The sequence below is a fragment of the Anoplopoma fimbria genome, chromosome 2 (assembly GCF_027596085.1).
Source record: "Anoplopoma fimbria isolate UVic2021 breed Golden Eagle Sablefish chromosome 2, Afim_UVic_2022, whole genome shotgun sequence".
NCBI classification, from domain to species: domain Eukaryota; kingdom Metazoa; phylum Chordata; class Actinopteri; order Perciformes; family Anoplopomatidae; genus Anoplopoma; species Anoplopoma fimbria.
The window spans coordinates 25,494,532-25,519,613 of record NC_072450.1 but is presented as its reverse complement, the minus strand read 5'-3'; the positions used below and the strand labels follow the sequence as shown (position 1 = coordinate 25,519,613).

The 25,082-nt window shown below is 40.9% G+C and overlaps 2 protein-coding genes across 2 annotated transcripts in view; one reads left to right on the top strand and one right to left on the bottom strand.

The window, feature by feature from the left end:
- Nucleotides 1-5,878, top strand: part of kif13ba (kinesin family member 13Ba) — a 40,640-nt gene extending 34,762 nt beyond the window's left edge. The window contains 1 exon segment of the mRNA XM_054608512.1: nucleotides 2-5,878. Coding sequence (XP_054464487.1) covers nucleotides 2-102 — 101 coding nt within the window. The 3' untranslated portion in view covers nucleotides 103-5,878.
- A 761-nt stretch (nucleotides 5,879-6,639) lies between these two features.
- On the bottom strand, nucleotides 6,640-23,391 carry LOC129103601 (homeobox-containing protein 1-like). Its single transcript, XM_054614146.1, has 10 exons — nucleotides 23,230-23,391; nucleotides 17,132-17,635; nucleotides 16,169-16,254; nucleotides 15,941-16,051; nucleotides 14,867-15,023; nucleotides 14,682-14,764; nucleotides 13,698-13,793; nucleotides 13,181-13,275; nucleotides 12,845-12,928; nucleotides 6,640-12,652 (listed from the first exon to the last, which is right to left on the bottom strand). Exons 2-10 carry the CDS (start codon nucleotides 17,632-17,634, stop codon nucleotides 12,323-12,325), a joined length of 1,545 nt encoding a protein of 514 aa, XP_054470121.1. The 5' UTR covers nucleotide 17,635; nucleotides 23,230-23,391; the 3' UTR covers nucleotides 6,640-12,322.
- Between the last annotated feature and the right edge of the window lie 1,691 nt (nucleotides 23,392-25,082).

Below are 25,082 nucleotides of genomic sequence, written 5' to 3'. Positions count from 1 at the left end.
CCGCGCACGGGAGACTTCCCTGCTCCCGCCCATGTCCCCGTGTTGCGAGGAGAAGCCATTGTTTCCCGCCGGGGGGAGAACCGCAAGTCCTGGAGCAGTTGAGACAGGGAAAGTAGGAGCTGGATGGGAGAGATGAACTCCCCACAGCCCTCCTCCTCCTCTTCCTCTCTTCCTCTCCTCCCAGCTATGCAACAGGCTCAAACATCAGAACTGACACACTGCCTCCCCTCCTCTTGTTTGAAACTACACCCACTACATCCATTCACAGGTAATGGATGGAAGTAGAATAAACACAATGAAGAGAGCATTCAGAACGAATGCAAGGAAGTTGATGAAAGACTATGCAGAGTATATACAAGTCCTGGGAAGGACTATTTATCATGTGAGAAGATAATGCTAAGTGAATGGCGGTCAATGGGAAGACTGCTGAGAGTGAACGGAAGTCAGTGCAGACTCTGTCGTACCCGGACTGTCGGAGCTCTGCGGCTACAGCAAAACATTAGCTGATATACAGGGATGCAAACTGGTCACGAGTCACTTTTCTGATCCCAGTTCACATCTGAGAGAACATTTAAAACTTTTAAAACACTTCAAGAATGAAAAGGCTTCCTCTTTTCTACTTGGACGCTGGCTATTATTTTTATTATTATTTGCCTTTTTTTATTCACAATTAGTTATTAATAATAGTCATAGCTTCTTTAAATAATTAATAGATTTTTTTGTGTTTCTTTTGCATTTTTTTCCTCCTTTCAAGTCTAACTATCATGTGCTTTCGTGAATGGGGAAACAAAAATGGATCAAATTAATTTGTTTGACTATTTTATTTAAATTAGGGGTCAGAGAGTCAAACCAGTCATACTGTGCTACAATGTATCATACTGTGTGTTTGCATCCCTGGATATGATGTCTCTACCTGCTAGCCCTGAGACCGTATGTCCCAGAATCCTCTGCTCCGGCTGCCGCACCCCCGAACTCCTTTCGTCTCCAAACTGAACACTTTGACTCATTGTCTGAGACTCGTCTCCTCCTCCTGGACTCCTTTTTCTTTTGAAGATGGATCCTCCCAGAATGTGCCTTCACCACGGCTTGGTTTGCAGTTGTATTTTTTCTCTTTTATTTAATTTTTGTCAGCTGTGTTTGTGTTTAAGAGAATGCCTTGTGCTAAGTGTGAGGTGATCTCAGGGACCGCAGAGGGGAAAGGACAAGGAAGTGTGTGTGTGGTTGTAAATGTTGTACAGTGTTGCCCTGTGTGCACAAATAAGTTCCTATTGTTGTGGTCGTGTCGGTGTTGAAGACTATGTGTGTTAAGCAGGAAAAGACGTGTCCTTAGTTGGACAAAGCCACTATGGGAGCAAGTTGCTAGTAATGGGAGGCTTTAAAAAGTCGATTTTGCACTGGAGACGTTGGATAAGAAGCATCTGTAAGTGAGCAGAACGTGTCTGTGGTCGCAGTGCAGTGAGACAGGCAGACAGACGAGCGTTAACGGATTCCTCGAACCAACTAGTAAAGTGAAAATGGTTGTGGATGACCTTAATCTGGAGTATATTCTCTATCTGGATGTCTCTTCTTGAATCCTCTGTGACTGTCGTTTGGACACCAGGGGGCGCTGCAGTACTCCGGTGTGGTCGGTGGGACTAGATAGGCATGTGTATGTGTTGAGGGGAAGAAAGTGATATAGACACGCAGAAGCTCTTCTTGGGTATTTGACGCATTGGGATGAGAATCGATTTGCTCCTCTGCATTTCATCTGTTTTTAAAAGACTCTTGTGTGTTTTTTTTCATTTATTTCTAAACGGGAGAAGAATAACTGGGAGAACGAGTGTTTTAAACAGGAGCAGTCCTGACTGGACATTCCTGCCACGTCTGTTGGGGGAAAATGCTAAATGATGTGGCAGACTTTGGGATTATTTCAAATTTATTTTTCTTATTGAACATCACATTCCAGAGAGACTCTTTACATTTGACAGTGTCCTTATTCTCTGTGTGTTCATTTGTGGGAAAGCATTAGCAGTACATCACAGCACATGAGTGTCATAGTTTATGTTTAGCATCAATTCATGAAGAACGTGGACACAGACTACACATGTGCGGCTAGTACTTTTCCATAAATTAAAGGGGCACTCCTCTAATGTTACACATGAACTACCAGCCTGTGAAAACAGTTATATAATGTCTTCTCTTATAAAGTCTGAGAAGGGTGGTGCCCCTTTTTCTAAACTAATTTAAGGTCAGAGTAAAGGGTTTGGTTTGAGTCGTTCTGAGTCGGAGCGATGCTGTCTCACCAAGTGAGAAAAAGGCATGTTCTGATTGGTCGATATGATGATGGAAAAGTAATATTTCATCATCATCGTGATCAGCATCACTGCTTACTTTAGTACCATGTCTTTATTAACAACAGCTATTCTAAGTTCATATCCTGATGATAAACCTGAATATGCTATTATAATATGCGGTTTCTATGGTGACACCCATGTATACAAAGGAGTCGATACAGATTTCTGTTGCGATGATGCACACTTATGAACATATAATCTGGATACTACGCGCATGTTAACGCACTCAGTATTTTCAAGCACCATCATGATCTTTAATGGAAACATGTTTTATCATGCGTCTTCTTAATTCGAGAGGCCTGAATTAACTATTTATATTTAAATGCTTGTATACATGCATTTATCGCATGAAAATTGATAAACGCCTTTTTCTTTTTGATGAATATTGCACAAATGATTCCATGAAAATTGCTGCTATTAGCATTGTAAATCTACCTGTAAATGGATCGGTCGATTTATCTAACACTCTGTATCTATTACTGTATAAGAGATTGGGATTCCAGTAGTCTTGTTTTCTTTTCTTTTTTTAATCCAAGAGGAGAAACTAAAGTCAGCGCTTTGGTTAAGCAGCCGATATATATTTTTTAATATGAAGCGGTTAAAAAAAAAAAAAATCCTAAAAATGAGGCACTTTGATCGTGTGAGCCTTGAAGATGAGCTGTGAGTAAACGGATGGAATATTTTCTGGGTGACAAATCACGCCTGCATGGAGCTTTGAAGAGGAAGTGTAATGTTGGGAGAGGAGACAAAATATATATATATATATATCAGCATAGTCTAGTTATAATCTGTGTATTTATTATCTGGCCTTAAAGCCCGGGACCCTGGAGTCCTCTGGTTGGTTGGTCGGTCGGTCGGTCGGTTGGTTGGTTGGTTGGTTACTATTTTGGTGGCTGTCTGGTATGTTATAAGTTGGCAAATTGTGAAGTGGTTTGTAGGTTGGACTCGTGTTCATTTTATAATATCGTGGTTCATAACAGTCATGTGGTAATAATGAAGGAAGAGAGTACAGTTTTAGCGTGTGTATTCTTCTGTGTGTCTGACTGCGTGTGAATGTTGGGCGGACCTGGCTCTGATTCAGTTATGTCTGCGAGTTCTCGCCAAGACGAGAAATGACCACCAGCTGCCACTTTCCTTAATAACCTTAGGACTTCAGCTGCGGGGCAACCAAATTCTCTCTTGATGGATTCTAAATCCCCCCCGCCGCCCCCGGTCTCTGTGGCTGGTGGACTTTCCCGTCCTGGCCTTGGCCTCGCGGCATTGTTCTAGGGGGGTTTTGAGATCACTTCAGGCTTCTTGATGTCCCTTGTACGTGTTTGTGCCTCAGAAACCATGTGAACGTGTTTCTCCCACACACTGTTTTCATATCGACGACGCTTCAGTTCATTTGCACAAAAACCCCCCCCACCCCTCCAAACCCCCACCCCAGAGGGAATGGAAGAGTTCATTTTGGGTACACTTGTATATGTAGAAGGAAAATACAACCTGATCTAATGTCATGATGCAGAGTTCTCAAGTTCTTTTAATTGTACAGAAATTGTTCTAAGTTTTCTGCTTTCAATTCAATATTCTTCAGCCATATTCAATCACTCACTGCTCAACTACATTATAATCACAAATAAGACTATTTATTAAACGGAGAGCTATTATTTCACGTGACAGCAGAGCAAAAACACGTCTCTATAGCTCACAGATTTTTTTGCAGCGTCATATGTGCATTACTTTATCAGATTAAGTGTGACGCTGGCAGAAAGAGAAAGTGCAGCTTGAGTGCAGCTTGAGTGCTGCCTGATGCTCGGCAGCCATTTAAAAAATGAACTGTAAAGAGGAAAACTAGCGTTCGAGATAACTGTTATGCTCAGAATGGATTTGATGTTGTAACTTGTAATTCAGTGGCCTCCATGTCTGCCACTGTAGAGATTAGAGCAAAGCCAGAAGTGTTATTTATATGACTGTAGGAACCACATCCAGCTCAATTTGGATTGATGCGATTTGTGTCCAAGCATATTCATATTTATCGGTTTGAAACATAAGCCCCTCAGAATGTTTTTTCTTTTTTATCGTTTCTCTTTTTGTTGCTTTCTGTTCTTGTGTAAAATGCTTCTGTTTCGCTCCCATATCTTCGTTGCATTCACCTCCTGTTGCATTTCCTGTCGCTCTGTTGGATAAGCGGTCTGGAGCAACACGTCCCCCTCACTGTGGCCTTCAGCCTGGAGCCAGACTGCTTTTTAGCAGGAACAATCCCAGCTCTCCAAATAAACACAAATCACTGCTGTACTATAAACCTTATTGTTTAACCGGATCATTCCAAAATTATATGAAACTATTCTGGGTTACGTTTTTTAAGTAACTTTATCTTCATTTGGTCACCACTGCTCTCCCGTTTTAAAGACATCAAAGGGATCTCAGAATCATTCTTTCACAGATTTAAGCTCCTGTATTACTGCCTTGCTGGAGGGGCCTGACTTCCACACAGGGAATTTTATATACCACCATAAAATCATCAAAATCAGTGGATTTACTACCAACCACTGCCCTACAGCAGTGCCGGCTTCGGACTGCCTTGGATCATCACCAGATCTGAGGCGGTGTTCTGTTTTTAAAAACATTTTACCTGCAGTAAAGTAGTTGGCTTGATATTTACATTTTTTTCTGTATTTGACAGGCACTACAACACATTTTCCTGCCTTGGTAGTGAGTGTTTTTTTACTACCTCTTTCTCACCTCTCCAGAGTGTTCTGCCAACTTCTACCCTAAGGGCCTTTTTTTTTCTTTTTTTTTTTAGCTGACAAGAGTTGTAACCTGCTTCCCTACTGAACTGGCTGCCTCCACTCTGTGTGTTCTCACGTATTAGAATAAACCACACAAACGAGCAATACGTGGCTGTCAGGCGACGCGGGTTATTTTAGTTTTGTTTGATTTTTGCAATAACCGATTATTTCAACAGCCGGAATTCCAGGAAAAAAAATAATTCCGATACGACTTCTCGTCTTGGTGCATTTTTTAAAGGCAGTTGGTATCCGTGCAATGTTGCATTTCAATTTCCTCGGTACCAGCAGCCATATTTAACTAAGCTGAGTAATAATGGGAGGCTAATAGGAACTTAAGCAGAGGGCTTGGTGCTTGCTAAGTCATGTTCCTCCTGCAGAGAAGACCCTCCAGAAACCGTTCCCACATTCAACTGTTTGAATAATCCGTCGTGGGTTTAACGCGGCCTCGGCCTGGTCGACAGTGTTACTATATCATCCTGACTAATCATTATCAATGATCTGTTGCTACTGTTGATTCTGTGGCGGCGGGTTTGCCTTGATGTGTCATTTGTAAGTGTGAGTGGTCGTTCTGTGTATGTATGTGTGTATATATGCGCATATTAAGACTTATAAAAAGACAAATCTGAGCACAAGTTTGGGTTTTGATTAATTTAATTGTTTTATGTAATTCTATGCTGCAATCCAAAGAATAAACATGTATTATAATACATTTATAATTTTTTTTTTTTTATCATCTGAACCGTAATCTGGTAAGAAAAAATAAAGAAAGGAAGATTAAAAGAGTATTTGGTCTTTATTTGTACCAAAAGGATTTAATGTTTAAAGAAATGTGCCGAGCATGTAGTGTTATGAGTGTTACTTAACATAAAACTGACAAAGTGAGAACTTGAATTAGTAGGTATATATAAGTAGTAACTGATGTTTAGTTGTGCTTTTATTTTTTTAAGATCTACAAAATATTATTTTAATAAGGTACTGTGACAGTATTAGTTAAAACAAATCTGGCTCAATTAACTTAAACCGACTAAATTGTAACAAAACAGTTCCAACTCATGGTCCACTTACTAACATTTTTTCCCAGAGCTTTCAATGTTTCCGCTTTGTCTTCATCAGCGGATGAAGTTTGCTCAGTTGTCATGGAGATGGATCTGTTGACGAGCTCGGGACCGTGTCGTCCTGAGAACCCCGTCCACCAAAAACAGGCGATACAGTTGAAAGCTCAAGCAACAAAAACAAAAATAGTCAGTGGACCATGATTTGGGATTGGTTTAACCGTTCGGGGTATTTCACATATGTTCAAATGTGCTCCGCGTCAGCTCTTGATGTTTTCTTTTTCAAAAAACGTAACTGTTTCTTCTTTAGCTATGAATATTTATTGTTTGACAACGAAAGTTAGATGTGAAATTGAGCATTCACTGACACTTTACAGTACTTATACACATTTACAGTACGCGGTAGCAGCCGGCCCTCGCTGTGTTAACTGCACACGCACACAAAGTCAATCAGACAAAACAAACCAAGACACACTGCATGGACTCGGATCACGTTTTATTCCCTTGTAAATAGAATATCAATAAAAACACCTTAAAAATAACAAATTAGGTTTTTCCAACAGATGAAAAAGTAACAAAAGGCATATGTAGATTTTCTACATAGCGATTACAGAACAGTCTACCGTCCAAAAAAGGCACTAAATCTTGAAATAGAAAACAAACGAGGGGATAAAAATCAAGTCAAAGTGATTCAACAAACATCCTGCTGAGGTTTGATATTTTTCATTCTATAGAGATATATTGAATATTTTATTGCCAAAATGAAATAGAAACCACTCAGAAGTTTGCTTTTCTTACATGACTGATAAAATGTTTGAACCATTGTTTTAAACTAGTATTTATTTACAGTCATTGGCTGATTCAGGGAGGACATTAAGACTGGAACATCTACATTTTATGATGAATGCATGAATGTTTTTTTTCACCTAAATAAAAACAGCATTTCGGGACACAACTCTGCAAATGTCATACGGTATCTTGAGTATTCACAACATTGACGCACAACGGCAACATTCAGTCCTGAGGCCAGAACTAACTGAAACCTTTCTATTTGTTCACACGGCAGATCAAGATCCTCTGCAACCCCATTAACACCTTCATCGACCTGCACCCTAATGTTGTCACGCTAAAACTGTGCCAATCCAAACCGTGTGGTTAGGACAAATATTCACTGCACTGTCTGTGTAGAGGGATGGGGATATTGCCGGAGGAAGTTGGACTTGGCAGGAGAAAGACAAATGTGATCAAGATAGAGTCAATGCCAGACATGATGCTTTTTTTTTTTTTTTTTTCTTTCCTGGGAGGAACCAACGAATGGAAGCTCATCCATTTAAACTAAACAGTACAGCAAGGCAACAGAGGGCTAAAGGCAGGTGATACAACTGCATTTAAAGCAATGAAGAGATGCAACATGTTGCCATCAGCACTGTCAAACAAAGTGCTGAATCTAACTGGAAGAGCAAAGGTCATGTTTATTGAGAAAAAAAAAAAAGGTATTTGCTGTGTTTCTATTTCATGATCACTTTGACTCACGATGCATTCCAAGTTGATTATAATGAGAATAAACACTTTAAAACACATGTAAAAAAAAAAAAAAAAAAAAAAAAAAAGTATGGAGCCAGTTTAGGGTCAAAAACTGAAAGAAAAGTGAAATATTCAGACCAATCAAAGGGAATGTTGACTGTAAACGAGAAACAAGATAAATAAATCGGAAGTTTGCTTTTGTATTTTTTGGTTTCTCATTATGGTCGACGTGTTTTCAAATTTTTTGGACGAATTTGAATTCTCTTATGTTTTTCATTTCTTTTTCCTTTCAGATTGTTTGGCTCTAAAATAACTTAAAATGACACAAAAAAACTCATTTTTCATATCATATTAATGTGCTACTTCAGATCACAAAAGTACAACTTCATGAGAGGATCGTGAAGGCAGCAACTGAAATGGTTTAAAAACCTGAAATAATCTCAAAACAACACATTGTCATAAATGAACCCATAGATTCACCTTAGAAAGGCTTCTGCTTGGCAGATTTAAAAAAAGAAGAAAAAAAATACATTTTCTAACCCTTTGTTAGAAGAATATGTTGATATTTTGGTGTAAATAATTCAAACAGATGACAGAAAGGTACATCACCGACTAATGATGACAGAGTTTTACAAACGCTTAAAGCAAAAGACATCTGGGACAGCTGTGCTGCCGTACAATTAATGAGACAATCCACCACAAAACTTTTAATTCTCAAAGACGTTCAATCTGAGACCAACACTGACGGGTTGTGTTAGTATTCCACCAGCATGAGGGAAACATTTTCTCATATATAATATCATAGGTATTATTATAAGTATTTCTTGGACTTGGTGGAAGCAGGAATAATAAATTCTATTTTTGGAGTGGAATTTCCCTTTATGTTCAAACTTAAAATGTATTGGCTCAAGTTCAAGAAGGAATTTCCCTTTTAGAGGACGCTGACATTTCTGATGCCAGATCAGCCGGTGAATCGTCTTTACAGCCTCCTCACAGTTTGCCGCCAGTCTCCTCTGAATAAATTGGCTCTACAGTTACTTTCACTCTTGACTGTCTAAACTTTGATTCACATTGAAGCAGCTGCGGAGGAACCTGCGGGGTGTAGCTTATAGCTGAGCGGGGTAAAGTGAGGTATTTGTGTTGAGCTTTTTAAACTCTGAACTAGTAGCTTAGCCTGTAAAGCACCTGGTGATGAACAATGATGAACCGGTTTGAATGAGGCCACTTAGTGTTGGCCGTTACAGAACACCATGTTCTTTCTTGCATTGGTTTCTAGTACAGTGATGAATGTACAGCCATTGTGGAGGTCCTTCTTCACGCAATGATCCTGTGTTAATACACAGGAAATAAATAAGGCACTTCAACTTAAAACCATTCGATACATATCATGTGTCGGAAAAAAATATTACTGAAATTATTCTGGATGGCTGGATCACCTCGTAACTGACGCCAAAACTCCAGGATTATTTACTCTTTAAGTAGTGAGAAAGTGTTCAGTGGCAAATGTTAATTTGTCACAAAAAGGTAAAAAGATACAGTAAAGTACAAGCTATCTACACTCACGCCAACAGAAGGAGGTTTCCAATGTGTGATAGAATTTCTACAACGAATTTCAACGTTAACTTACCGTGTTGTTAAAATGTAGTATTTAAATTAGAACCTGATCAATTAAAGCTGCACTTAGTTTTGTTTTCGGTCGCATTCATCCGTGAGCTAGTGAGTTAGTGTGCACCTCTTTGTCTGTCCATGGCTAATCTCACATTGAGTTGCAGCAGACATGACATTTTTGACTCCTCAATAACTACTGCGTTGTGTTTGGCTTACAGTTCACAGAACTACCTGTACACACACTGCTGTACCAGCCCACTTCTGTTGTTTTGGACAGTGTTTTTGGCTAGCTGCTAACGGCTAACGAAACTACCAGTACGCACACTGCTGAACATTGCCGCAGCTCAGCCGCTGCTAGGCGGGCAGACAGCTTGGTGAGTTAATTTTGTTTTCGCAAGATTGAATGAAATGTCTTGTACAACTACCTATTTTTAGCTCATTGTTTTGGTTGTCAAGCCCACGAACTCGACTCTCAATATAGCTTTCGTGAGTTTTCAGTGAAAAGCTCCAATAAAACCACTGTACACTATCTGCACAGCACCAAACAGCAAACTAACAAAGTTAGCAACTAACGTTAGCTGGTGAACATAGAGGAGCATTTGGCAGCTAAAGAGACAGATATTTTCTTCAGGGTTTGGTGGCAGCAAAAACAGAGCTCAAAGAGAGCAGCATGTTTGGAAGACAAATATAGTGGCGTGTATAACATAAGCTAAGACTGTTTGCTCATAAGCTAGGGAATGAGCACGTGGTAAGATGTTTGTAGACCTCTTTAAAATTTAACGATCCAATTAGTTTCAGACTTCGGTTAAGTATGTAAGTAAGTAGTAAAAATAATTCCTTGTTTGGCTGGAGATGAACAAAAATTCAGAAAAAGACTTCTACAATGGCTGTACTTGGATACATATTTCTTGAATTGTATAGTTTATTTGTTCTTTTCCAAAGAACACTTCTCGCTGTGGGAATCCAACTCAGTCAGTTTCCCAAATCATCCTCTCTTCCTACTGCCTCTCTGGTCTGTCAGTCATTCATACTGATCAATCGAATGTTTAAAACAGCAGGGACTCTAAGCACCATGATATTGATCCAATAAAGTGTCATTTTAAATGAAAATACGATTTAAACTGGACAACATGTGTTTAGAACACATGGCATATCAAGCACAAACGGATATGCCTAAAAAGGAAATTAATTTACTTTGCAATAATTTGACACATCTGATGCATCTTTGATTAGCATATCTCTAAACACATAGCTCAATCCATGACTATCACACGCACACACTCGGGAAAATACGCAAAATTAAAAACGTAATACTTTGGCTAATGCGTCACTCACCTTTCACCAACAAGACAGACTCATACTAACGCTTTCTCTCATTTGACGAGAATATGTCTATATACTGTAAATAGAAATGGATCAGGGTACACACATATACATATATATATATGTATATATACCCCACGGTTTATATAACATACTGTATATGCATAAATACATGTTTAGTTTATGTATGTATTCACTTTACACTTTAATCTGTAGTAGCTAAACAGTGTCATTACACTGTTGAATACCTCCAAAATGACTGATCTATATTGGTTATAGATCATCCAACAGTAATAATTTATTATGCCAGACCACAAATGAATAACACCCGGTCACCTGGACGTCTGGGTTTCTAGTTCTCATACAAATCTGTATGCAGTTATGTATTGAATGACTTTTTTGTATTACTTGTTATTAAAATGGAAGCAAAGAGAGGACATGATGATTAAGTTTAATAAGCAACTGAATGCCTAAAAGTGAAATCTCTACTGAATACCTGGTATTAAAGTACTGCTGAATTTATAGTATGTTTATAATATTTTATCTACATAACTACCTATTATTGTGGTTTGAAATACTCTTTACAATTTTTTAAGTTTTTAACACTTGAATTTTGAGAACCCTTCAATTTTTGTTTCTTTGGTCATCAGATTTATTTGAAGTTGCTCAACTAAATTTATTTTCTGAACAAAAAAAATGTTTGGGACAAGAGGATAAGCAGTGAATCCTAGATGGAATCCGGCCTATCAGGCGACGTTCTGTCAGTCAGGTGATGCATGAATGGAGTTCAGATGAAAAACCTGCACAGCTGAACAGTTGGAGAACTTAAAATACTTCCTAGGTATTTAACCACTCAATTTCAGATAGATTGTTTTTAAAGTAAAACATTTCAATATTATACATTCAGGTATTCCTTTCTTTGCTTCCATATATTGAGCTTATTCTACCAGGGCAGTGGGTGTTAGAGTGGGTCATTCTGTTTCTTTCTGTTTTCCACATGTTCAAATCATCATAAGCTCACAGAAAGTATGACCTTGAAAAAAAAATGAGCTTATTCTGCTGTTATTCACACTGGAAGGAACCAACAGCAAAAAATATGAAATATAAATCAACTGTGATGAAATGCGCGACATAATTTCAAAAATGAACTTAACTTTCCAACTCTTCTGTTTATCTTTTGAGGCTGTTCAGTTGTGTTATGATCACAGTGCGCCCCGTGTCAAATACAGTGTTGTCCTGCGGTGAAAAATGCAGCTTCTAAAGAAACCTGCACAATACATCGTGTCTCTATGGAGGATTTAAAATGCCTCAAACAAATCAATAATAGAACTGAAGTGAAAAACACTACACATCATGTGTACTTCCTTTTATGGGTCATAATAAAAGAATATATGATCTATTTCACTTTCTTTGTTTGATTTGGGCATTTTTAACCTTCCATAGCCTGCTGGGGAGCAAATAAAAGTAAATAAAAGTTTATTGTTATTAATATCGTTATTATTATAATATACTAGTAATTCCTATAAGAGCGTAGCAGAGCAGGTTGGTGGTTGGAGGTAGGGTTGGGAGGTATCTCAGGGTTGGACTTAACACGACTTTTGGTCTTTTTTTTTTTCACTTATTACATTCCTATAAAATCTGCTTGCATATTAACACACCTCTGATACTGCTCCATTCATTGCTCTGACAACTCCAATGTCCGCCGATGACCTCAGTCGTCGTCCAGCGTTTCCGTCTTGATTTCATTCCCGATGCTGCACACCACCCCGTCGGCCTGATTGGCCAGGACGCGGCTAACGTGATTGACAGCTGCCTTCTCCAGACCGATTGGGTCCTGGGGCTCGGACAGTGCGCCGTGAATGGTGGGTTCGTCTTGGAGGGAGGGCGACGGGGGAGACCAGGACACGCCCGTCAATCTGGAACCTTCCGCCTGGGGGCCTGCCCCTGACACGAGGGAGCGGCCAATCAGAGAGGGGCCCCTCTGTCCGGACAAGGCTCCTCTACTCATGGCGGAAAACCAGCTAGGGAGCAGCGTGGGTACCTGAGCGAGGAGAAGATAAATGAAGAGAATGGATAGTCGTGGCCAAAGCTCTTTGTGGAGCAGATGCAGGGAGGAGGCAGTGTGTGTGTGTGTGTGTGTGTGTGTGTGTGTGTGTGTGTGTGTGTGTGTGTGTGTGTGTGTGTGTGTGTGTGTGTGTGTGTGTGTGTGTGTGTGTGTTTAGTCGGGTTGTACCTGGGTTGGAGAGGACAGGTCAGCTCGACTGAAACCAAACTGCTTTGCTGAAGCTCTTTTGTCAAATAAGGACACCTCACAGCCCTGTGACACAGCGACACACAGGTTACACAATAACCAGGTCATTCTACCGCAACAAGAATAGTGCCATAATGCTGCGACCCCTCTTCACAGCTAGTTATTAACAATGTCAAATATGTGACTAAATGTAAACTCAAACTGGTTACTCAAAGCAAAGATTATTTTCACAACAGGGGTCAGGGGCTCACTGGTCCTCGATTGCACACCTCAGTTCAGTGCAAAACACATCCTGCGACTCATTGACGTCCGGTTTACCTGGTCGGGGAAGTCGTTGCCGTCGACCTCGTCGCTGTTGGACTGGCCGCCTGGACTCTGAACCTCGATGCCGTGGCTCTCCAAGATGGCTGCTTCTTCAAAAACACAAAGCTCATCATAGCATATCGACCTCAAACGACGCGCTAGGTAAGAGAGAAGGAAGTCGCTCTTTTAAAGAGGAGAACAACGTCCCGTCTGTGCTGCTGGTGAAAAGGGACGAGTTTCCAGAAGGGGTCAGGAGAGGAATGTGTGTTCCTCACTGATGCCCAGGTGTGTGAAATACCATAGCAACGCCGTGTCAAGCAGGATGGCATCTAAGTGTTGGCTGCGATACAGAGAGCAGCGAGCATCCAACAAGGATGTGGGCTGAGTAGTGAAAGCTCTTTAATGTGTGCGTGTGTGTATTGATTTATTCAGAGACAGCGGGTATATGGCTCTTAAAGGGATAACACGCATTGAGTTTGTAAGTATCTGGCGAGTATGTACACACACACAGACGGACAGGGGTGGACATTACCGATGTTAGCGCGCCTCTTGATGTCTTTGCGGCGGTTGGCAAACCAGTTGTAGACCTTCAGAGACGTTACCCTCTCCAGATCAGACAGCTTCTTTCCTGCAACACACACACACAGTTTCACTTCTGCTTCTCTCTCCTCTACTCCTTCAGTCCCTCCCTGTGAGTGTTTTTGAAGGTTCATTCAACCCTGTTTAACTTCACTGGTCAGAAAGTCTCTTCCTTTGACAGATGATGCTTTATTTTTCTGAACCAAGTTAGCTTACAATGCAGTTCTTATTTATCCAACATACCGTGTTTGACCCCTTTGCATCACTTGGGACCATTTCTCCATCACTTTGGCTGTGTTAAAGCATGTGGCATACATTTTGGCACGGCAAAAAAAATCCCCCTAGCATTTAGTATGCAGAAAATCATTAAAAGTTGGTGGGTTTTTTTGCCTTCATTAAAAAAAAACTACAGTGGCATTATTTGAACAAACTGGCATTTAAAGGGTTAAATTCCGTAAATATTTGGTAGTCATGATCCGGACTGATTGGCAACTAATACAATCGAATCAGTTCTCCAAATACATACGACCACATATAGTCACCATAGCCACGAAACGAAAGTAAAACGGATGCCAGTTTGCAGTCCTGACAAGAGGACGTTGTTCAAGCATAATTTCACTTTCTGATGCGTCTAGGTATACAAAGTAATGGACATGACAGAGGAAACTTAACAGTTTCCTATTAATCATTGTCCCCCGCCCCCCCCCAAGTCATTATTCACATCTAGAAATAACCATGTAGTTGCATTTGAACCATGTGGCTCCTTGACATGGCAGGTATTCCTCTCAGCTGCTACCAATACCAGAGAGCTCATTTACAACTTTGTTTGTGTAAGATGCTAAAAGCAAAGACTAAAACTAATTTGTTAAAACCAAAGCAATGATATTTACACTATTTCCCCTTTCAGTCCAAGTCACTCGTTAATGTTTTGACCTACCTGGTTTCTGAATGACGGCGTTGCAGGCGGTGGCGATCTCCTCTCTCTTTGCTTCATCGGGGTACTGGTTGTCAATGAAGTAGCTGTGTAGACACACACACACACACACACACACACACACACACTCATCACCTTATAATCCCAAAGCCAATTGAACACCATACTTTGTTACACCTCCTCCTCACCTCTCCATAACAGCCAGGCACTCCTTCCTCCAGGTGAACCTGCTCCCTCGCCGCAGACGGAAGCCCCCGGGGGCCGAGCTGAACGGGGGCGGGGCTTGCTGCCAGTCGATTACCTCCTCCAGGGCCATTGGGGCGGCTCGCATGGCAAGAGTGGCACCTGAAGTCACAAAGGCAGCGTTTCAGCAAGTTCCGCATACGGTGTGATGATAAATCACAAGCAGCTTCTTTTCAGCGTTACTCCACCTAAAAATGTCTCAAATATAACGATGAAAGGTGATTACTGAATATTGGAAATTTGCTATGTAGCTTTAGCATGTGTACGCTTCATCATGAGGTTGCAAGAACAAAAAGTAATCCATTAAACCCTGACATTTATCTATTTACCTATTAAGAGCATCGAGCCTATGAACTAAATTAAAGTCAAGACATTCTAATTAAGGCACCATGCCACAACACAGGGATAACTAGAATGCACTGATTTCTTCGTACGTTCCACTGTGTTGGTCTCAACTCAACACAATGTAGTCAGTGTTCAATCACAGGAAAACAGTTAACAGCCTCTTATTCCCGTTACCAGGGACATCTCAAGACGCCCATTAAAAACACACACACATATTTTCTTTGCTTTGATTACAATTTATCTGCAACTCTCCGAACCCTGGAAACCCCGTCCACCTCCGCCAAACTGAGGAACTCACCTCTCCTAGTTAATGATGAAATCAAAGCTATGAATACCAATGAGCTGAGGTACAATTTTCTTTTCTGCTCTGGTGTATTGGAGCTGTCAGTCTGGGGAGGTCCAGGGTCCCACTCAGGGAGACTTTGACAATGTGCGTCGGCAACATGTTTTTAACAGATAACAAGCTCCTCCCAATCTGTTCTAGTAGGGATTGTCCTCCTAAGTCTGAATGGATTGATTTTTGCTCAGTCAGCGTTAATAAAAGCTGTGTGTTATTGAAGTCAGCACTACCGGTCATGCAATCAGTGCAGCTGGTTTTGAAAAAACATGTTACCTCTTTTGCTTTACAGTGGGGTTTTTTTTTGGTTTTTTTACAAAGTGGAGGGTGGATTTACCGGGGTTGGTCTTCTCCAGCTGGTACCAGCGAAAGAAGGCCCGTTTCTTCTGCTCGCTGAGGTCTGATCCCTGCTGGAGGAGCCAATGGGAGATCCGGCTCTGACTGATCCCTGGATGGGGGGGGAGGAAACACAGCGAGATCTGTATAGTCAGGAGGCTGGACGCCTGCCGTCATGTCAACTCTTTCTGATGGAGATTCAGTGGGCCGGGCTGAAGTCAATACTCACCCGTTACCTGAGCGACCACGGCCTGGGAGATCCGCCTGTTCGCCAGGAAGGACTTAATCTCCTCTTTGATCATGGCACTGTCCCTCCTACAAGCAGAGGGGGGGTGTACTGTTTTACCACAAAGTACAGAATGACATTACACATATAGTGCCCACTTAAAACCAGCTATAACTCCACACACATATAAATTCATGGCAGCAGCTGCTGAGGCGGAATATGTGCAGGAATCAGAGGCCAGACGCTGCTGTAATATTCGCTGCTTTTCTGCTTTGATTTCAGCTTCACACACCCTTGAATCAATACCGCACTGATTGCTGCTGTCTGACTGCAGACTACAGATGAGGGGCACTGGTGAGTATGTGTCTGTGTGCAGTACTGTACGTGTCAGTGTGTGTGTGTGTGTGTGTGTGTGTGTGTGTGTGTGTGTGTGTGCAGGCGTTAATCTTTGAATCATTCAGATTCAGTGTGAGCTACAGGCAGATGTCGAACGTCAAGCCCAGCCGTCTGCTGCAGCAATATACTCTTAATGCCCTTTATTTGCAAAAAGGAATCACAATCATGATGTTGATGCTAATTATATATAATGGAACCGTTGGTTGTAGCAAACTGTACCCAATTTACTTGTTATCCGAAGGCTCTGAATGCAGTTGGTCGGTGCATGTAACTTTACGTCTTCCTAGCTTTAATACTGTCAGCAACAATGTTCGGTTTCTTGGCACCCTAAGGAAATGCACGAGGCATGGAGTTTGCCAACTAGTACAAACAATTTTGTGCACTGAAGAAATGTACTGGGAATAACCTTTTACAGTTGGTAAACAAACTTGTCATTACTCTCTGGTGTACCAACTATAAAAGCGTGACACCATTTTTTGCTTCAACTTCTTGTCATTCATCAGCTGATCTGGTTCTTCCTGGTCTAGCTCTGATCCAACCTCATCTAAGATGAGTCCAGTCTGGTCTTACCTCATGAAGTCCTCCACCTTGTCATCAATATCCATGTCCTCTTCACTGGTCTCAAACCCGTAGCCTGGCCCCGTCACGCCGCCGCTAACCACACTGATAGGAAACCGGGGCGGTGACAGCTTCCCGTTGGTGACTGCAACCAGGCCGTTCTGGACCACCGCTGCCATGGTGACAGGCGAGGCCACCGGCATCGGGAGAGGCGGGGAGGTGGTGTCGAAGTTGTTGTTGGGTGACAGCGAGAGTCTGTTGTTCGGGAAACTTGTCTGGGTGGCTGTGGAAGTCATGGAGGAGGAGGCGACGACGGCGCTGGAGGAAGACAGGGAGGAGGAGGGAGGTCCGTAGGGAGGTTTGTGGGTCAGCTTGTGTCCATGTTGGCGGTCCAGGTGGTCCAGCGTGTCCAGGGCGTGGAGGACCTCCGTCTGTGTGATTCCCGTCCTCCTGAGCCTCTGGAGGAGGTCGATCTGCTCGATGGTGAAACGAGGCTCCTCGCACTGCTGGAACATCCTGAAGGAGATCATCAACAACAATACCGTAAATGGCAAAGAAAAATTAAAAGAGTTTGTTCGTCTAGTAGACAAAATTCTAAATACAGCAGTAAAAAATAAATACAAGCATAGGTGGCATTGTCAGGGATAACACGGCAAAGTCCAGGACTTATTTCCATCGTGGTCTCTGTTGTTTCATCAGTTCATACTCGCCACAACAAGATGGAGACAGACGTACAATCCACTAACAATTAAATTAAAAGATATAATGACATATTATATTTTTATCTTTATAAACGAAAAAAAAAACTGAATTTCAATGTATTAAAATGACCATGTCCTTATTTGGAGATGTTTTCTAGCAGTGTCTTAACCTTTTTCTTAAAAGGGACAGTATGTAAGATTTAGTGACATCTAGTGGGGAGGTTACAGATTGCAACAAACTAAATACCCCTGAGCTCAGCCCTCCCTTGTTGTCCTTCAGGAAGAGATGGGTATTGGGTATGGGATAAGGATGTCATTACTTCAAGGCGCTACCCTTAACAATACTCAATTAGTTTTCAAGACTTAATATTCTCTTTTAAAACATTTATAATTTTGAAAACAAATAAATTGAAAACAGGATTTTTTTTTATATTCAACTAAATACTATTTCTCGAGCAGCAACAGTAATGTTAACAAAAGCAAAGTCACTATATAAATCCCTTAATAGCTCAATGGAAACAAATCTAACAATGGAATAACTAACATTCCTGAGTGAAGTTTATAAAGAATGAAGAACAGAGATATCAGATAGTGTCTCTGCTGATTCACTGCCTGCAGGTACCGCTGGTAGAGGGAGGAGGACTTCTTTGTTTCAGCCAGCAGAGAAGTTTACCAGAACAAACTAAGTTAAACAGTTAGACAACATGCCGCTTTCATTTTAGCTTGTCTGTTAAAAAAAAAAAAAAAAAAAAAAAAAAAAGCTTTTAGCCGAGCTATCGTGTTGTGCTTGTGTAAACATAGCGGCGGTGAATGAGGGACTGCAGACAGAGCAGATTGAAACAGGTTTCGTTTACATGTTCATGCTCGCTGACAGGATTGATAAAGTATTGGATTCATACTTGCAAATGCCTTACTGCATGTACAGTAACATGCGTGTTGTCATTTCACTTCCCCTGGTTCACTGAACCGTCTCCACTGTGGCCTCACAGCTAACTGACTTCTCTGTGTGTGTGTGTGTGTGTGTGTGTGTGTGTGTGTGTGTGTGTGTGTGTGTGTGTGTGTGTGTGTGTGTGTGTGTGTGTGTGTGTCTATGTGTGTCTATGTGTGTCTATGTGTGTGTGTAGTTGGAGGAGCTCAGCCCTCACACAGAGAGCAGAGGAGATGCTCGCTGCAGCGTGACCTAAAGTACACCAAAACATTAAAAAGTACTAATAAAGAGCAGCAGTAACGTCAGGACTCATTTTGCACAGTGGCCCGTTCAATACTGAGACCCACCCCTACCTTCAGGTAACGTTTAAACGCTAGAACCAGTTTTCCAGGTCTGAGCTGATGTAGAAACTTGGCGGAGCAACATTACGGACTCCGCGAAGAGGAATGTGTAGATATACATGGCTTTTTCTAAGCTAACGAAAACATAATGAATCTTAGTTTCAGGTCATTATACACCAACGAAAACATAGTTAAGAATGTTATATTCCATTCCTGCCAATAAATCCCCCTAAATGTTACACACTGTTCCTTTAAGATCCTGTGGACCATATTCAATTGGAACTGTCGCACTGTGCCGTCAAAGCAGTAATAATCTTAGGTTGCACAAATGGCTTTGTTTAAGGCTGTCAAAGAACAAGACTGTTCCACTACGGCCCCTGGTCCACGATCGATCTGCAGGCCAAGCTTGAACTTGAGCGCCTTATCCCTTAAAATGATTTTAAACTTAGAATAAAAGGAAAGTGGTCGCTGCTCGTTGCAGTTGCTTTTTCTCATATCTATTGTTGATCACTGCTGGGATCTGATGTTCTTGTCCTGTAATGTGTTGCTGCTATTTGACCCTGTCTTGCCTAAGTCTCACATGTGAAATAGTTTTTTAATGTCAATGTTACTTCCTATTTAAATAAACGTTAAGATATTCGGAAGAGAGGAAATTGACAAATGCACACACATTGAGTGGCTCTTGCATAAAGGATGCTGGCCATAAATATAAAACAAAAATGGAGCCTGACATAATGAAAATCCGCATTTTCTACTCCTGATTCATGAATACATTTTAAGCTCATTGGTGACCTCTCTCTACAATCAGAGCTTCACATCCCCGTCAATGAGACAATCACAGAACAAAATGGAAGAACGGTCACATCTGTTAGCTTCCTGCCAGCAGATTTACAGCGCACACACACACACACACACACACACACACACACACACACACACACACACACACACACACACACACACACACACACACACACACACACACACACACACACACACACACACACACACACACACACACACACACACACACACACACACACACACACACACACACACACACGTCAGAGCTCGGCAGCTGCTATCCAGATATACAATGCATTCCTGCAGATTAAATACGGCTTTTATCATAGTGGATACGTTTCCAACCCCAATAATCATATAAAGTGGGCCCTACTATTGTAAAGTATGCTATTTATTCAAACCAAAAACATGCTCGCTCCAATATGCCGTTAAGAAACACACTGATTCAATATCATTTCTGGAAAGAAAAAAAAAAAATCTGTCTTAATAATAGTCACAGAACCAAAGTGAGGGGGAGAGAGAAAGCCCATAACGCATCTGTCTTGATGCTTTTCTTACTGATGCCGAGAAGAAAAACAGGCCACAGCAGAGAATCAAAGTCAGCAGAGCAGACATGTCAACACTTATATAGAGGAGGAGGAGGAGGAGGGTGTGTGTGTGTGTGTGTGTGTGTGTGTGTGTGTGTGTGTGTGTGTGTGTGTGTGTGTGTGTGTGTGTGTGTGTGTGTGTGTGTGTGTCGTCTTGGGAAAAATGCCAGTAAAATTTACATCTCAGGCAGCCAAGCTCCATACTTTCTCTCACTGCTGCAGAGGATGAGTCACGCTATATGAAGTTAGACTGATACATATGTTCCATACAGGGCTGCTAAATTACGGGGAAATGTTCGGCTCAGCTATTATGTTTTCATTTCATAACAACCATTCAGTTTACAATATTTGGTTGCAAATTAGCAATGACATGATTTCCCTTAACAGTTTGTACAGCATCAGTACTTGTTCCTTGTGATACACTTTCAAACCAAAGTATCTGCGGTTTATACAACATTTTTCTGAGCATGCAAGGAGACTTAATTGATAAGTGACAAATATGACTTGGATTTTAATTCTTTGGCTAAACCTCGGGCCAGCAACGTTCCACAACAAACAACTTTTAATTAGTCCCGCCTTCTTAAGCCTCACAGTTCCCGGGCCATTCTCACCTCTGTCTGAGTTTGTCCAGAACGACTCTACTCTAAGATCTTCCATTTTTACAATGACATGGTTCTAACGTTTAGTTTTGCTCGACATACACTTGTGAATTGTGGGGTACTACAACAAGACAACAACAACAACTCAACGAAAAAGTTGGCCTGATGCTGTCTTATTTAGGATGAAACCAGATGGATCCAAGTGCAAGTTGATTGGTCCACATAAGACCAGTGGCAGCCTTGCAAGACAGCGCTCTAAAGCTGAAGCTATTTAAAGTTCGGTGCCGACCTGCCCTGACATACACACATACTTATCAAAACAGTCTCATTTTCTGCAGATTTTTTTTTTTTTTTTTGTTCTTGTGAACACATGACCACACCTGAGGCAGGGGCATAAAACAAACACTTCTGCCTGGAGAGGACCCACCCATCCTCAGGTGCGATCGCTCCTACTAAACGAGCGGCTTTATAAGCTGCCTTCCTCCCTTTGTTCCTTCTTTTCTGACCTCAGACATGATGTGTGCGTCCTGTGAGTTTATATCATTATTTAATGCTTTTGATTTACCTTGTTGCACAGTATCTGGCGAAATGTTCTGATTTATTGTTCTCTCTTTGCAGAGCTAAATCAACAGACAGAGGCAAAGAGGGACTAATGAGAAATGTGCCTGTGAAAATAAACCGTTCTGCATGAATGGAACCTGCTGACTGCATCTCCTTCTGTGCTCATCTATTAAGTAGAGTCTGGTTTATTCCTATGTCAACACTGTAAGGAAACCTTTTTGAGTTATTTATCTGGTTGTATGATCGGTGTTGAGTTGCGCAATTTTTTTACTTTTTTCCCCCCACAATATATGGAATGAGGACCTTGACAGCTTGGTGCTCACTACATTTTCAGTGCATTAACAGAGCATTTCCAGCAGCCGCACTACCTTTTGTTAATAAGATAATATTTGTACAGTAAGGAAACGTTGCCTTATCAGAGAACCCTGGATTGTGTCTTTGTTTGTATCATTCTAAAGAGGAAACTAGGATATTGGAGCAGTAGGAAAGACATGATGCCGACTGCTTAACCCCCTCACAAATTTAGCAGCAACAGAAGGAAGTTGGAGTGAGTGAGCGCACACACACACACACACACACACAGCACACACACACACACACACACACACACACACACACTAACAGTACAACTCAAATCCTTAAGTGTCATCAAGCAAGACCAGCTCCAGGTGCTGCTCTGTAGCTGAACTTGACCTGACCTCTGACCTCCCCGTGGAGCAGAGAGCTTCTCAACACAACCCCCCTCCAGAGGGTTACATTGTAATCCATCAATGAACTCTGGTATTGTCTCTCTCGGCTGAAGCTTCCTATCAAGATCAGGTTCATGTGTTTGTCCACCCCCCCCCCAAAAAAAGAGTATTTCTTTTACTCTTTAACTAAACCCTGTGAACCCAGCCAACCAGACGTGGCATAACGTTGAACCCCATCCTGAGTCAGCTGATCACACAGACAAGTTATTTAATTACAGTAGACAACTTTCTTTTTTTCTTTTTTTTCTTTTTAAAACTGGCCCCAAAATGTAACCAAAAAACAGAACAGCTGGCTCATGTGATCAGACTACACTGTAGCAATCCCAGATGTGGAGTACGCAAGAGTGATCCACCACCAAGCCAGATCACATTGGAGAAAAGGTGGATTTAAATGTTGCCCTGCCTGTAGGACGAACCCCATGCCTGTTAGGAGGTGTCTGAAGATGTCTATATGCATAGTGAAGGACAGCCCCTCAATCCGGCACACATCCTATAAACTAACCCAGTCCACAAACAACACAATTGCACATTTAATTGCTCTCCATGCTGATCACTCTCTAGCAGAGAGCATTGCAGACCAGACTGGAAAAGTTGACATTGTGTTTGTTCAACTGTTTGTTGGTGCACTATGGGGCATGCCGAATTAAAAGCAGACTGTTTTCCATCCATGTAACACCGTGCGGTACAGTAAAGACAGTGTGCAGAGTAAAACACCGACGCACAGCCTTACATTTGAGGAGTTTTCAGCACACACACACACACACAGAGAGGAGGAAATGTATCGGGCGAGCAGGATCGTTTTTAAGGAAGCAGTAGTTGGAGCTGCAGGACTTGACTTACCTTAATATCCCGGTCCAAGAGCCTCCGCCGACGTGTGTTTGACCATATATCTGTGGCCTCGGGGCGCCGGGACACACGGACGCTGACAGTTTTCCCAAAATGTCTCCTCTGTCTCTAATTGGGTTTCAATCCTCCGTCAGACAGATTCGCCTTTTGTCCGGCAGACAGGCGCCATGTTGACACAATGACGCAAGGACCGACGGGAGACGCAGTTTGCAGAACTTACTGTACGCGGTGCCAGTGTGTCAGGTCCGCCTGTCTACAGGGGGATTCATCACAGTGTGAGGCTGTGGAGACAGAGCCAGAGAGGTGTTTATCCTCCTCTATGGGGAAAAGAGGAGGTAGAGGTATAGTGTTTATAACATGTTACATATTACATGTTTATGTAGCCTGCTTTTGATTCAGAACAGCTATAATATGCAGCTTTAAAAACCAATTTACCAACTTTTTGTATCAAAAGCACTTTTCTTTATCCATGTGTTACATTTATTTCAGTGTACACATTTAGATAACTAATTTAAAACACAATTATTAAAAAAATAAAAAAGATTATCCAGCAGAAGTAAAGATATTTTTTTGTAGACAGATCCAGAGAGGTGTTTATTCTCCTCTATGGAGAAAAGAGGAGGTGGAGGTATAGTGTTTATAACATGTTACATATTACATGTTTATGTAGCCTGCTTTTGATTCAGAACAGCTATAATATGCAGCTTTAAAAACCAAACCAAAAACCAACTTTTTGTATTCCTTTTTCAAAATCACTTTTCTTTAACCATGTACTACATTTATTTCAGTGTACACATTTAGATAACTTACTTAAAACACACACAAATTATTTAAAAAAAGATTATCTAGCAGAAGTAAAGATTTTTTTTTGTAGACAGATCCAGAGAGGTGTTTATTCTCCTCTATGGAGAAAAGAGGAGGTAGCAGTATAGTGTTTATAACATGTTACATATTACATGTTTATGTAGCCTGCTTTTGATTCAGAACAGCTATAATATGCAGCTTTAAAAAGAACCAACTTTTTGTTTCAAAATCACTTTTCTTTATCCATGTGTTACATTTATTTCAGTGTACACATTTAGATAACTAATTTAAAAACACAATTATTTTAAAAAAAGATTATCCAGCAGAAGTAAAGATTATTTTTTTGTAGACAGATCCAGAGAGGTGTTTATTCTCCTCTATGGAGAAAAGAGGAGGTAGCAGTATAGTGTTTATAACATGTTACATATTACATGTTTATGTAGCCTGCTTTTGATTCAGAACAGCTATAATATGCAGCTTTAAAAACCAATTTACCAACTTTTTGTTTCAAAATCACTTTTCTTTATCCATGTGTTACATTTATTTCAGTGTACACATTTAGATAACTTACTTAAAAAGCACACAAATTATTTAAAAAAAGATTATCTAGCAGAAGTAAAGATATTTTTTTTGTAGACAGATCCAGAGAGGTGTTTATTCACCTCTATGGAGAAAAGAGGAGGTAGCAGTGTAGTGTTTCTAACATGTTAAATATTACATGTTTATGTAGCCTGCTTTTGATTCAGAACAGCTATAATATGCACTTTTAAAAACAACTTTTTGTATTCCTTTTTCAAAATCACTTTTCTTTAACCATGTACTACATTTATTTCAGTGTTCACATTTAGATAACTAACTTAAAACACACATTATTTAAAAAAAGATTAACCAGCAGAAGTAAAGATTATGTTTTTGTAGACAAATCCAGAGAGGTGTTTATTCACCTCTATGGAAAAAAAGGAGGTAGCAGTATAGTGTTTATAACATGTTACATATTACATGTTTATGTAGCCTGCTTTTGATTCAGAACAGCTATAATATGC

Coding starts and splice junctions, on each gene's coding strand:
- LOC129103601 (XM_054614146.1), bottom strand. CDS start 17,634: ATGTTCCAGCAGTGCGAGGAGCCTCGTTTCACCATCGAGCAGATCGAC. Junction 15,024..15,940: donor GCTGGAGAAGACCAACCCCG/GTAAATCCACCC, acceptor TTGTGACTTCAG/GTGCCACTCTTGCCATGCGA. Junction 13,276..13,697: donor CAAGAGGCGCGCTAACATCG/GTAATGTCCACC, acceptor GTGTTTTTGAAG/AAGCAGCCATCTTGGAGAGC.